At 36.6% G+C, this 13,917-nt stretch overlaps 2 protein-coding genes across 2 annotated transcripts; both read left to right on the forward strand.

Annotated features, from left to right (window-relative positions):
• Nucleotides 1–548: 548 nt before the first annotated feature.
• LOC103452050 (glycosyl hydrolase 5 family protein-like) lies at nt 549–4,844 on the forward strand. Its single transcript, XM_008391524.4, has 4 exons — nt 549–1,081; nt 2,760–3,007; nt 3,297–3,817; nt 4,081–4,844. Exons 1-4 carry the CDS (start codon nt 677–679, stop codon nt 4,563–4,565), a joined length of 1,659 nt encoding a protein of 552 aa, XP_008389746.2. The 5' UTR covers nt 549–676; the 3' UTR covers nt 4,566–4,844.
• Nucleotides 4,845–10,217: 5,373 nt separating this feature from the next.
• On the forward strand, nt 10,218–13,891 carry LOC114819126 (glycosyl hydrolase 5 family protein-like). Its single transcript, XM_008391525.4, has 4 exons — nt 10,218–10,669; nt 12,087–12,334; nt 12,510–13,030; nt 13,296–13,891. Exons 1-4 carry the CDS (start codon nt 10,277–10,279, stop codon nt 13,769–13,771), a joined length of 1,638 nt encoding a protein of 545 aa, XP_008389747.2. The 5' UTR covers nt 10,218–10,276; the 3' UTR covers nt 13,772–13,891.
• The last annotated feature ends 26 nt before the right edge of the window (nt 13,892–13,917 follow it).

Genomic DNA, 13,917 nt, shown 5'->3' on the forward strand with positions numbered 1-13,917 from the left:
AGAAAAGATTTTTCTGGGCTAAAAGCTAAATTTTCCGGGCTAAAAAATTTGGCTTTTAGCCCAAGGGTTGGAGATGGTCTTAGACCATCTCCAATCCTGGGCTAAAAGCCAAATTACCCCCCCAAACACTCTCAAACCCATGCTAAAATTTTAGGCTAAATGCCAAATGCTATTTCTGGGCCAAATACCCCCCAGCTTTCCCCCCGGGCTAAATGCGAAATGTTTATCGGAATTTAAATTTTTTTAGATCAAAATGTTCATAAAATTAATTTACAATAATCTACATATTTATTTAAAAAAAAAATTGATTTAAGAAAAAAATTTAGGCTAATTTCATTCTTTAATAATTCCGGGCTAAAATTTTAGGGTAGAAGGATTGGAGCAGAAAAGATGTTTCTGGGCTAAAAGCTAAACTTTCCGGGCTAAAAAATTTGGCTTTTAGCATAAGGGTTGGAGGTCTTAAGCAATCTGATATAAATAAATAAATAAATAAATATAAATATATAAATATATAAATAAATAAATATATATATATATATAAAGCCTTGTCATAATTGATTATCTTTCTTAAATTTGTGCTACATGAGTTTGGTGGGCCTTTGAATATCATCATAGTATATAAATTGAAGATTGAGTTCCCATATATTCTCAACAATCCTCCTTCCAAGTTCCAACCATGGCAAAGCCAGTCATCTCACTCTTCTCCTTCCTCTCTATCATTTCCCTTCTCACACTCGCGCCTGCAGCCTCGGCTCTCCCACTCTCCACCTCCTCCCGATGGATCGTCGACGAGAGCGGGCAGCGCGTGAAGCTGGCGTGCGTGAACTGGGTGTCGCATCTCGACGCCGTCGTCGCCGAAGGCCTCAGCAAGCAGCCGGTGGATGCAATCGCCAAGCGAATCGCGTCGCTGGGATTCAACTGCGTCAGGCTGACGTGGCCGCTTCTCCTGGCCACGAATGAAACGCTGGCAGCTGTCACTGTTCGGCAGTCGTTTCAGAGCCTCGGCCTTCTCGAATCCATTTCCGGTATCCAGTCCAACAATCCCGCCCTCGTCGATCTCCCCCTCTTGAAAGCTTACCAGGTACGCTGTGATTTTCCCGGGAAACAAACAGAAAAAAAAAAAAAGGGAAAAGAAAACATGCTGGTTATTTTACTTGCTTAATTATGATATTCTGCATGGACCCCACAACCATGCGTAGGATTAGGTTTTCTCTAAGTTAATTTCATGGATTGGTTTAAAGCTAAAGCCACGAGGATAACTTTCCAGTGAAGACACGTGAATCATGATCATCATACTTTAATGAATTTTTTTGTCAACATGATCGACGGCTTATATTGTTTACACGTAAGAGTATCGTGTGATAAATATTTGGTGTGTATGGAATACCTATCGATGTCAGTCCGTCCCTACCCAGGTACCAAATTTTCAACTCTGGTTTCAATTATTATTGTTTTAGTCCATGGCGGCAATATCAAGAGTGATTTTTGTTTTACTAAATCAAATTAAATTACACAGTAATTTGGTTGATAGTGACCCTAATTATACACCGCCATTGCACCTGCCATTTAGTGAATGCATAATTCAATTTTGTTTTTGCTGGAGCTCAACAGAGGATTGCCCGGAGATTTTTTTTTGTTTAACTATCGACATATTACGTGAGGTTACTAATTAATGTGTAAAATATTATATTTTAGAATATACTTAATACAACTAAAGTATGATTTTATGTCCTTTTAGTTTGGGATAAGATGCACTTTAGTAAAGGAGAAAATTTCTCTCATTATATATCACATATGCTAATTTTGTCAAATAAGGGATGGATGTGTTTTTAAAATAACTGAAACTGTTTTTGATAAAAATGTTTTTAGAACCAATTTTTAATAAAGATGTAAATAAATTCTGGAGAAGCACTTAAAGTTCTAGCACATAACAGGTGCTTCTTGCAGAAAGCATTATAAGTGTTTTTGAAGTTCAAAAATATTTTCTCTAAAAACTCTTTCGGTTACTTGAAAAGCACATCTAAACGAGTCCTAAATTGGTAATTAAGTTGTTGTCCTTAAATTGCAAGAATTGATACACCACAAAGACTTCAGTCGTGAAAATTGAAATTACAAGGACTAAAGTGGAGTTCTTCCTAAATTACAAGCATGAAAACCATGCCGGCATGTTATGAACCGAAATTTTTCTCAGCCATGCGAAATACGATCAGGTCCCATGGTGGGCTGGATAGAATTGGGCGTTAGAGACGACATTGGATTGGTAGATGTTGCGAGTTATATATTAGTTAAAGTGTAAATAGTAGTTTATTGTCCCACATTGGTGAAGTACATATCTAATACCAATTGTAACTCCTACATATACTCTACTTTGGAGATTAATGAATATATAAGAAATTCCCAAATATTATCATATATATTTTTGGTATTTACCATGTTTAGTTTAATATGGCATCAGAGCAGTTCGCTCTTGGTGACTTGGAAGACATAACTTGTAACTCATGTATGAGGATAGGTTACTGTATTATGGATTCATAACCCATCATGTGCACTCTTGTCCATCTTACATTTTGGCACAACAAACACAGACTGGACTCAAAATCTATTTTAATTGATCACAACCTACCACATCCAGTTTAGGGGCCTTAGGTTTTAGATGACATGGTTTTATAAGTTTTTAGAGTGACAATAAGGACTCCCTCATAATTTACTATTTCTAATATTCACAAAAGATAATGACTGGTTTATTTTCATATGTTTAGGCAGTAGTTTCTAGTCTTGGGAGCAACAATGTGATGGTTATACTTGATAATCACTTAAGCACTCCTGGGTGGTGTTGCAATAACAACGACGACAATGGTTTCTTTGGTGACAAGTATTTCAACCCGGACCTTTGGATCACTGGCCTAACTCGAATGGCCACATTGTTCAAAGGCGTCAGTAATGTGGTGGGCATGAGCTTGAGGAATGAGCTGCGAGGCCCCAAACAGAATGTTGACGACTGGTACAAGTAAGTGCGTCATTTCATTTCCAGCTGAAAATGAATTCACGTATTATAACATAAGTGATTCAGTTATCCCACATGGTTCACAAGGCATTTTTGTAACATCAATACATAACCTAGGGCTATATCTATCTTACCTGGATTATTTTGGCTAACCTATTTGGTTTATATTTAATAGTGTAGATAGTGGGTTTTTCGTTGTACAGCATAATTGATGTCTTTCTTTATGCATACGACTGATCAAAACGAATTAATGGTAATTACTTGTAACTTGTATGAAATATCCGTTGTATAGGTACATGCAAAGAGGAGCTGAGGCGGTGCACTCGGCAAACGCAGACGTGCTTGTCATTCTCTCTGGCTTGAGTTTTGACACGGACTTATCTTTCCTCGCCAAACGACCCGTGAGCCTCACATTTGCCGGGAAAACAGTATTTGAAGTGCACTGGTATGGATTTTCAGATGGGCAGGCGTGGAAGAACGGCAATCCCAACCAAGTGTGCGGCCAAGTATACAATAACGTGAAGAGAAAGTCAGGATTTTTGCTTGACAATGGGTTGCCATTGTTTGTGAGTGAGTTTGGGGTGGACCACAGGGGCACCAATGTAAATGACAACAGGTACTTAAACTGCTTCATGGCTGCTGCAGCTGAATTTGATGTGGATTTTGCTCTCTGGACCCTGGTTGGGAGTTATTATTTAAGGCAAGGGGTGGTGGGTATGGAAGAGTATTATGGAATCTTGAACTGGGATTGGAGCGATATCAGGAATTCAAGCCTAACTCAGAGGCTCTCTGTCCTCCAATCTCCTTTGCAAGGTAACACCGTGTTTCATTTTCATCGATTAATGTTGCTAGGGTCAGACGCTTCCGCTTGCAAGTGATTTCTGACGGTTAATTAGATGTGGACCTTGCTCGCCCACATAGGCCACTGGTGCAGCACATAATCTTTGTTTCATTGAAGAGATTTGAATCATATATTTCATTTTTTGGAGGGTTGACGCTAATTTGCTTGTGGCAAACATGGGTGTAGAATATCGCTTGTGTCAGAAAGGTTTATTATGTGTTTGTGTTGTTTGCAGGGCCAGGCTTAGCTCAATCCAGGATGCATAAAATCATTTTCCATCCAGCCACAGGCCTCTGCCTCCTAAAAGTCGGATTCCTTGGCCCTTTGAAGTTAGGTCCATGCTCCCAGTCTGGAGCCTGGGCCTATTCATCGAGGAAGGTCCTAACGCTGAAAGGAACGTATTTCTGCATACAAGCTGACAAACTGAATAAGCCGGCAGCAGTGGGGATACTTTGCACGACCAGGAATTCGCAATGGGATATCATTTCGGATTCTAAGTTGCACCTCCAATCTAAGACCATGGATGGTACCGAAGTTTGCCTTGACGTAGACTCCAGCAATACCGTTGTCACAAATTCCTGCAACTGCTTGAGCAGAGATAGTTCGTGCGACCCCGGAAACCAGTGGTTCAAACTTGTTGACAGCACAATAAATTCGTCGCCTAAAAGCCCCATGCTCGAGCTCCAGTCAGTCGTGCATATGATTGAGGCAACTATCTAATGGCTGAAGGTACTGAACAAGGGACTGGAAATCATGGGAAAGAAAGTGTAGGCTCCTTAATATTTCTATACAATATCAAATGACGCAAATATATATATGTATGTGTGTGTAAAGAAATAACTATTTGGTCATGGCAGATTAAGAAATTAAGTACATAGTAGGGTTGATCAAGTAATCAAGGCTGCTTTGTAAAATTATGTGATCCATTATTAGTTGATGTAAAATCATGATTGGAAAGTGATGTAATTCTAAAGTCAGGGTTTGCTTTTGGATATCAAAGATCATGCTTGCTAGAGAAGTAAGAAGTAAAATATATAACGATGATTGTAATTTGTTTTGTCAATTTTACGACGTGAGATTGTCAAAGCATAGATAATATTTGCATTCACTCCGTGTGTGGAGCAACATGTCCACCCTTTTTGAATAAGGTATTTTCAATGTAAACTTTCATAATCAAAATCATTGAATTTCTTAAGCATCGTTTAAAAATCATTGCTATAAAAATCATTCAAATCAGAATTTTTTTGGTCATCTAACAGAAATTGTTCATGGAATAATTACAAGCTAGGGTTTGATCATGTAAAATTGGTGATTTGAAAGTAATTAGAAAAAATCATTTTCCAACTGCAATTCATGCTTTATTAGGACGAGCAGCTGAGAATAAAATTCTAATAATCATGCTTTATTTTGTCTTCTCAATTGTGTAACAATCACGCTCTAATACTATATTTGCTACAGAAGTGGTCACCTAAAGTCCAAATACAGACAAATGCGGATTTAACCTATTTAACCAATAATTCATGTCTCTTAGTGACGAATTGGGCCTGCTTTTTTGGCCTAGAATCTGCTTTTTAAAAAGTTTTAGGTTGCTAGATTGTTTGGTAAAATTCCCACTTTTTTACTTATTTTGAAAGTTAGCGGTGGTAAAAAGCAAACTTAACACTTACGCTTGAAGAGCAGCTGCTTTTCTTCCAACTTTTGCAACTTTTGCTCAAATCCAATTTGGAAGATGTAGAAATTGTGTTTGGCTCAACTTATTTTTCATTCATCCTTAAATGTACAGTATATAGTAAATACAAGTACATTAAAAATGAAAACCTAATAAGAGGCCTAATAATGATATTTTATTCTTTGTATAAAGAGAAATTCTTTAGTCCGACCGTTGTACCACATATCCGAATTAATGCTAAGAGCCGTGGTGCAAACGTTCTCGAAAGTAAACTGAAGAAGCACTTCTAGGAGATCAACGCCGCCATGTTTAGAATTCACCAATTCTTAATCAACTTCGACTCCTAGAAGCCCCATTCTCCAGATCATCATTATCCAGATATACGTAGTTACTCAAATCACTGAGGCAACTAACTTAATGACCCTTGTATAAAAACTTCTGCTACAAAGCTAAATTATATGACTATAGTTGTATTAATAAGGACTATTTAGAATAAAGTAGGCATAACCTAACCAAACCAAAATCATAAAAGTCCGCTTTTGCATATGGATGTCATGTTTCTCTTATTCAGAACCTAGAAATTTTCCGAGTACGAAGTTTTTTACCACAAACCAAGTTAATAGATACGTTTATGATATCATATTTTCAGGGGACCAGCTCCTTAATATGTCTTGCACAATATCAAATGACACAAACATGTAGTTGCAAAGAAATTACCGGCTATTTGGTCATGGCAGATTAAGAAATTAGTTACATACTAGGGTTGATCAAGTAAGGTTGCTCTGTAAAATTATGTAACTCATTAGTTGATGTAAAATTGGTGATTTGGAAATTAATTCAAGGTTCGTTTTACATACTAAAGATCATGTTTGTTAATCATCATTTAAAGATACTTTTTGAATTCAAATGATAGATTTTTAGTCATTTAATTGTATCAAATACTTGGACAGTTTATCATAAATATGTTATTTGGTACATACATTGTCAACTTGCTTCATACATTTGGATGACTAAACGATCTTTTGATTCTAATGATATTTTAGAGGGATCATCCTCAGATAAAAAATAAGAAATTAAACAATTCCGTTTATGATATTTGTACAATAATAATATTTTTTTTTGTTGCAAGAGTTGAATATATACATCAAAGTTAGGTGCAAAGTATTATTCATAAATGTATATTGATGGGATTTTTACCACCTAAAAAAGTAGGGATAAAAATACCTAAAATACTTACAAGAGTAACAAGGTTATCGCAGATAGTAACAAGGTTATCGCAGTATAGTCGGCTCAAGTAAGGTCGTTCTCCACAGAATTCTTAAAACAATTTCTATTTAAAACCAATTGTTAATTAATTATTTAAAACAAAGTTTCGAAAAAATTGATGTTATGTCTTAAAATTATAAAAATGAGTTTAATAAAAACAATTTAAAAGGTTTGGCAAGAGGAAAATAACTAAAAGAAAACAGTTTTGAAAATCAATTTAAAAATACACTAGGGTTCCGCCATCACATTAATAATTCTATGCAGTTCCTCCCAATTACTTATGCATTACCCATCTATATTTTGAAGGTTAGGTTTTCCTACAGTAAGCTCTACTTAGACCTCCAATCTGTAATGTATATCAAACATGCAATCCGTCCGGAGGTTCGAATGAAATGTGAACATGAAAGACTTATTAAGCTTTATGAAAACTCTTTGAAAAACCATGCAACCTTGAAGACATGGTGTTCACCCGAACACCATGTTTGGATGAAGAATTTCTAAATTATCACTGAATTTTAAATGATGGGAATTACAAATGATAGTAATTAAATTCTCGTTAATTGAAATTTCATCGTTTGGATGTTGGATACATAGAAATTACAAAATGACAGGAATTCCAAATTTCATTGTTTGGATATTCTCTAGAATTTGTATTATATAGAGGAATACAAATTTGAATAAAAACGTTAAACTGGTTATAAATCATCAGGGTTAAAGTCATCAAACAAAAATGAGACATTAGTTATAAAATCATCAGTTTGATTCAAAATGATACATCAGCAACACATTGGTTAGTTAAAACCAAATTTTCAACAATTAACAGCTGCAATAATATGATAAAGTTGATTGAAGTAGGAAAAATCCCAGTAAAGCACACTTGCAAATGTCAATGAACTTTCATGACATGCAAAGCTTTTATTTTAACTAATATCTTACTGAAAAAAACTAAAATGGGAAATATAATGAAAACAATCCTATGCGCCTCGTGAAGTAAACAATAATACCATTTTTTTTTTCTTCTCAACTGGAAGTGTCTTCAACATGAGAAATTGCTTGTCATTTTTTATCAACCAAGCACATGTTTTGATTTGTTCTTCACTGAGATTTGGTATTGCATTTACTTCATGATATACCTCTGTTGGATCAAGCTTCTTTGTGTTTGCACAAATATAGTCTTGAAAGGATGATGTCATCCATCTTGGCAGGTGAATCTGCAATCATATCTTTAGGGGTGGTTGGTTTTCTCTTTGTATGAGGCACATCAACGAAATTTGTTGGCTTTCTCTTGCTTTGAGTCTTCTGACCATTGGCTGAAATAGTATCATTAATGATTTCAATATATTCTAAACCTTGCGTATCACCATCCAAATCAATACGATTAGGTTAATTATGCTTAGGAGTCATAATCTCAACAGCTTCCACACTTGTTTCAGCACCCTCACCCGTGACTCTATCTTTGCCACACAAATCCACTATATCATCCCAATTTGGAATGACCTTCCAACAAAAACTTTCAACACCACTATGTGACTACCCATCAAAATATAAAAATAAAAAAGCAAACCATAAGTATAAGAAGAGTTAAAAGAATATCACACACACAAAAGAAAAACAATGAATTTGTCATACCTTCACGTACTTTTGCTAGACAGAGTCTTAATCTACACTTATCATCTTTTTGGTTGCATCCCAATTAAATCCACTTTGACTTAGTATATCACTCACTATTGAGAAGAACACTCCAACTATACCAATGCATGACAATGACAATAACATATATAATTGTACCGACAATAATTTTTTTTTCTTCCTATTTTCCTCTTCATTTATAGCACGCTTTCGCTTTAACCTCGTTAGCATGTCTACAGCATTAGTATTTTCCATACTTGTTTGAATATATGAACAAAGATATATTGTGATATGCAACAATAGTTATGGGATATGCAACTTTCTGTTTTAACCAAAAGTTGTAGATATACATGTAGTAGACGCACAAGGTTTTTGAGGCAAGAAATTAAGAGTGAGGCTATGCAATCAAAAAACAAATGAGGCAAAAGTGAACAAAAAAGAATGAGTAGCCATGCAAGTTACATTCAAATCAACAATTGGTTCGTAAAGATAGAACAATCTAGCATTAGTATCATGAGAGTAATTCATTCTTTCAATTACTGCTTCGGTGGCTTAACAAAATCATCATATTCAATCTTGGCTATTGTTAACCTTTAAAAGAACATCTGTAACAAGGAACTTCTGAACATACCAAAGGCCATCAAAAACTAAAAATGGAGGACTGCTAGACTATGTTTTTTTTTTCTTCTAGTGAAGGAAACAATTCAAGGGAAGAGCCAATAATGTGTATCCCCCTACCCACCACCACCAAAAACCTTCCCTTTTTCCCCGACAACGTTACATACCCAAAAACATTCCCCCTTTCCCAGATAAGGTTACATACCCAATACACAATTTAATCGGGGAAAAAAACCTAATAAGCACACCAAGAGTATGACTATCAGCAAAATTTACAATTGCTATAAAGAGAATACCCAAAAAGCTTAAAATAATTCAAGAAAGAAAAGAGAAGAGGTTGACCTAGAACGAAGGAAAAAGATGAAGCACGAGCGAGAATCCCTTCGAAGATTGGAGAGTTAACAGAGTGAAGATGCAACCCTTTTATTGTGAACTTTGGCGCTAATCATCCCAGTTTGGCGTCCTAATCATGATATTTCAAATTTGGTGGTGCAAGATTTCTAGCCGATGAATTTGGGATTCTCGTTGTTGTTGGAATTGTGAAATTCCACCTATTTAGACGGAAATTAAACTCGAAAATCTTCATCCCCAATTTCCCTTTTTTTTCCCGTAGAAATTGGCTATTCTCGCGCTACAAGTTCCCAAATGAGGGAAAATTGCTTTCCCATCCCAAATTTTGTATTTTAAATGAAATTATGTTTTATTTTACTGTATCCAAACAGAGTGTAAGTGAACTTACAATTATTAACCACAAGAAACCATAGCCAATTTTAAAGAACCTTCCGACCAAAATTGCATCAAAGTATTTTTTTAAACATCCTAATGGTGGCCAATCATCACGACTATTAGATAGTTTCAAACACGGAGATTAATAATTCAAAACATACATGCATAATATCATAAGTAACCCGATCCAGTTGGAATTATTAAAAAATTCCACTGATTGATCATTTTATACCATAAATAAGTTTGCATGTCCTACATTAAGTATACCAAAAATACATAATAAAACATCAAAAATATATAAATAAAGTCGCCTCATCGTGTATTTAGTAAAAAACCTTGTAATAATTTACACAATCCGAAGCATAATAAATGTGTACCGGGTAAAAAGCCTTGTAAATTGCAAATTATTTTATCTTATTGTTTTCTCAAGTGCATGGAGTGAACTGCATGGAGTGTGGTGGGCCTATCAATCAGCAGTATATAGATTAAGAGCTCCCATAAATCCTCAACTAACTTCCTAGCCATGTCAAGGTCGATCATCTCACTCTTCTCCTTTCTCTCCATCCTTTCTCTCATCGCAGTCTCAGCCCTCCCACTCTCCACCCACAAGCGGTGGATCGTCGACGAGAATGGGAGGCGCGTGAAGCTGGCCTGCGTGAATTGGGTGTCGCATCTCGACACCGTCCTCGCCGAAGGCCTCAGCAAGCAGCCGGTGAACGCAATCATCAAGCGCATCACGTCGCTGGGGTTCAACTGCGTCAGGCTGACGTGGCCGCTTTTCTTGGCCACCAATTCGACGCTGGCAGAAGTCACTGTTCGGCAGTCGTTTCAGAGCCTTGGGCTGCTCGGTTCCATTTCTGGTCTCCAGTCCAACAATCCCGGCTTCCTCGATCTCTCCCTTATAAAAGCTTTCCAGGTACAAGTTCTCTGATTTTCACAGAAAAAATAATGTAGGTACTTTTTTTGGGGTTGCTAAGGTGATTAAATTTGAAGACTAAATTTGCAAACTAAATGATGCGTCATCAATAAGAATAAATACGTTTATCAATGTTTAAGTAATAAACCAATCATCAACTTCTATGCCATTTAATTTTCAAAACTTTGTCTACAAACTTAATCTTCCTAGCATTACTGGTTGCTATATTATCGCTTCAAAAATGTTATTCTACGTGTCAAATATTGAGTGATATAAGATTTTATTTTCGTTTGCTTAACTATGAGACTCTATATGAACCCCACAAACATTTGTATGAGATATTTTTCAATGTACCAAGAATACAGCTCGTTGCACTAAGTGTTATGGTATGCGTGGGGAGTAATTTTTTTTTTTTTCAAATGTCCATCTACAATACTATTGTGATATTAATGTTCCAGGTCACATTTCTACACTGAAAAATCTCTGTCGGTAAGATTAGTCTTTCTCCAAGAGACCGTATGCTAACTGAAAACTTATTTGGTAAAGTTCTTTAATTTCGAAAATTGAAAGCCAAAGTTTGAAAATTCATAAAAGTGACTTTCCGATTAGTTTTCATTACCAAACAAGTCAAGGACAACTTCAAATGAAGAGCTACAGTCTTACAAAATCCAGAATAGACTGGCTCATAGCATGAAACGAATGAATCCAATGACTAAAGATAATCGTTATGTATGTCGGTCCATGCTATCATGATATTTACAAATCTCTTTTCTATAAATCCGTAGCTGACAATGTTAGCACTTGCATCATGCAGAATAAATAACCGAATAAATTGTTGTGCACCATCGGACATTAACACTGCAACCTGGTATTACTAATCCATTATTGTACCATTGATAAATGGCAGGTTCTATTATACATGTGTTTTAACACTGAGTGTAAATTAAAAAATTTCTTGATCATAAGAAATAAAAGTTCGGAGTTGTTTGATAACCATTTCGTTTTCAGTTTTCATTTTTTTGAAAACTGAAATTATTTTTGGTAACTTCTTTTAGTTTTGAAAACTAAAAACTAAAATGTGAACATCCGAGGCCAATTTTTGAAAACTCAAGAAAGTAATTTTCAGTTTTTTGGCAAAAAAAAAAAAAAAAGAAAACTGAAAGTAATTATCAAATAAGATTTCAATTTTCAGATTTAAAAAATAAAAAATAAAAAATAAAAAATAAAAGTAAAAAGTAAAAACGAATTGGTTATTAAACGGACAATTTCATATGACATGGTTTTAAATTTAGGGGTAGCTGGTTACCTGCAGAACAGACTAGAGAGGTGAAGATCGAGAGTCTACATGTTCCAATTTTACTTTACAGGTTTATTAGTTTAAGCAAGGTTAATAACTGATTATTATGTTCACATGTAGGCGGTGGTTTCTAGCCTTGGGAAAAACAATGTGATGGTTGTACTGGACAATCACTTAAGCAAGCCTGGGTGGTGTTGCAGCAACACTGACGGCAATGGTTTCTTCGGCGACGAGTATTTCAACCCTGACAATTGGATCGTTGGCCTAACTCGAATGGCAGCGTTGTTCCATGGCGTGCGCAATGTGGTGGGCATGAGCTTGAGGAATGAGCTGCGAGGCCCCAAACAGAATGTTAACGATTGGTACACGTAAGTGCGTCATTTCATTTCAAGTGAACTCACGTATTATAACATAAGTGAATTGGTTATCCCAAGTGGCGATATCTAAGTACATCACAATGATTTCTTTGTGATATGCATATACCACTGATAAAAACGAATTAATGGTAATTAACTATACTATTATGAACTATGCATGGTATAGGTACATGCAAAGAGGAGCTGAGGCAGTCCACAAGGCAAACCCAGTTGTGCTTGTCATTCTCTCTGGCCTGAAGTTTGACACAGACTTGTCTTTCCTCGCCAATCGACCAGTGAAGCTCACATTTTCTGGGAAAACGGTATATGAGGTTCACTGGTATGGATTTACAGACGGGCAGGAGTGGAAGAGTGGCAACTCCAATCAAGTGTGCGGTCATGTGTACAATAACGTGAAGGGAAGGTCAGGTTTTTTGCTTGACAGAGGATTTCCGTTGTTTGTGAGCGAGTTTGGTGTGGACCAGAGGGGCACCAATGTAATTGACAACAGGTACTTAAACTGCTTCATGGCTGCTGCTGTTGAACTTGATGTGGATTTTGCGCAGTGGAGCCTGGTTGGGAGTTATTATCTCAGGCAAGGGGTGAAGGGTATGAAAGAGTATTATGGAATCTTGAACTCGGATTGGAGTGGTATTAGGAATTCAAGCCTAACTCAAAAAATATCTGTCCTCCAAACTTCTATCAAAGGTATAGTGTGTTCGATTTCTTGGTTCGATTTTTCTAAGGTCAGTCTCCCAGACATGCATGCTAGTGATTTTTTACTCAAAAATTCCTGCACGTTCATGGGAGACTGATACAGCCAATATGTTATTTTAAACTAATATAAATTATTGGGATGGAAATTTAAACTCGGGTTGATAGGGGAGACCACATCCGCTCTAGCTAATGTGTGCCACGCCCACGTCCGCTCAAATTTACATACTTAAGATTAATGTACTTGTGGTGTTTGCAGGGGCAGGTTTACATACACCCAGGTTGCATAAAATCATATTCCATCCAGCCACAGGCCTCTGCCTCCTAAAGGTTGGAACCCGTGGCCCTTTGAAGTTAGGTCCATGCTCTCAGACTCAAGGCTGGACCTATTCATCCACAAAGGTCCTATTGCTGAATAAAAATGAATTCTGCATACAAGCTGATCAACTGAATAAGCCGGCAGTATTGGGAATACCGTGCACCACCCCAAATTCGCGATGGGAGACCATTTCGGATTCCCAAATGCACCTTCAATCTAAGACCACGGATGGTACTGAAGTTTGCCTGGATGTAGACTCAGACAAAACCATTGTCACAAATGCCTGCAAATGCTTAAGCGGAGACAGTTCGTGCGACCCCGCAAGCCAGTGGTTCAAAGTCGTGGACAGCTTGATAAATTCGACGCCATCGAAGGAAGGTCTGGTGAGCGTAAGAAATAAAAAATTAGGCAACTAATGACCGAAGCTACCAAAGGAGGGTCTTGTACTTTATGTCTAAAGACGCAAATATGTGCTTGTAAAATAAAAATGTGGTCACGGCAGATTGAGATGGAAAGTAATTCAGGTTCGCTTTGCATATCAACGATCTTTTTTTTTTGTTTT

Source organism: Malus domestica, chromosome 13 (genome assembly GCF_042453785.1).
Source record: "Malus domestica chromosome 13, GDT2T_hap1".
Classification (NCBI taxonomy): domain Eukaryota; kingdom Viridiplantae; phylum Streptophyta; class Magnoliopsida; order Rosales; family Rosaceae; genus Malus; species Malus domestica.

What these genes read in the sequence shown, in the direction of transcription:
- LOC103452050 (XM_008391524.4), top strand. Translation starts at nt 677, where the DNA reads ATGGCAAAGCCAGTCATCTCACTCTTCTCCTTCCTCTCTATCATTTCC. An exon ending in CCCTCTTGAAAGCTTACCAG is followed by an intron (nt 1,082 to 2,759) that starts GTACGCTGTGAT and finishes TCATATGTTTAG; the next exon opens with GCAGTAGTTTCTAGTCTTGG. An exon ending in AATGTTGACGACTGGTACAA is followed by an intron (nt 3,008 to 3,296) that starts GTAAGTGCGTCA and finishes TCCGTTGTATAG; the next exon opens with GTACATGCAAAGAGGAGCTG.
- LOC114819126 (XM_008391525.4), top strand. Translation starts at nt 10,277, where the DNA reads ATGTCAAGGTCGATCATCTCACTCTTCTCCTTTCTCTCCATCCTTTCT. An exon ending in CCCTTATAAAAGCTTTCCAG is followed by an intron (nt 10,670 to 12,086) that starts GTACAAGTTCTC and finishes GTTCACATGTAG; the next exon opens with GCGGTGGTTTCTAGCCTTGG. An exon ending in AATGTTAACGATTGGTACAC is followed by an intron (nt 12,335 to 12,509) that starts GTAAGTGCGTCA and finishes TGCATGGTATAG; the next exon opens with GTACATGCAAAGAGGAGCTG.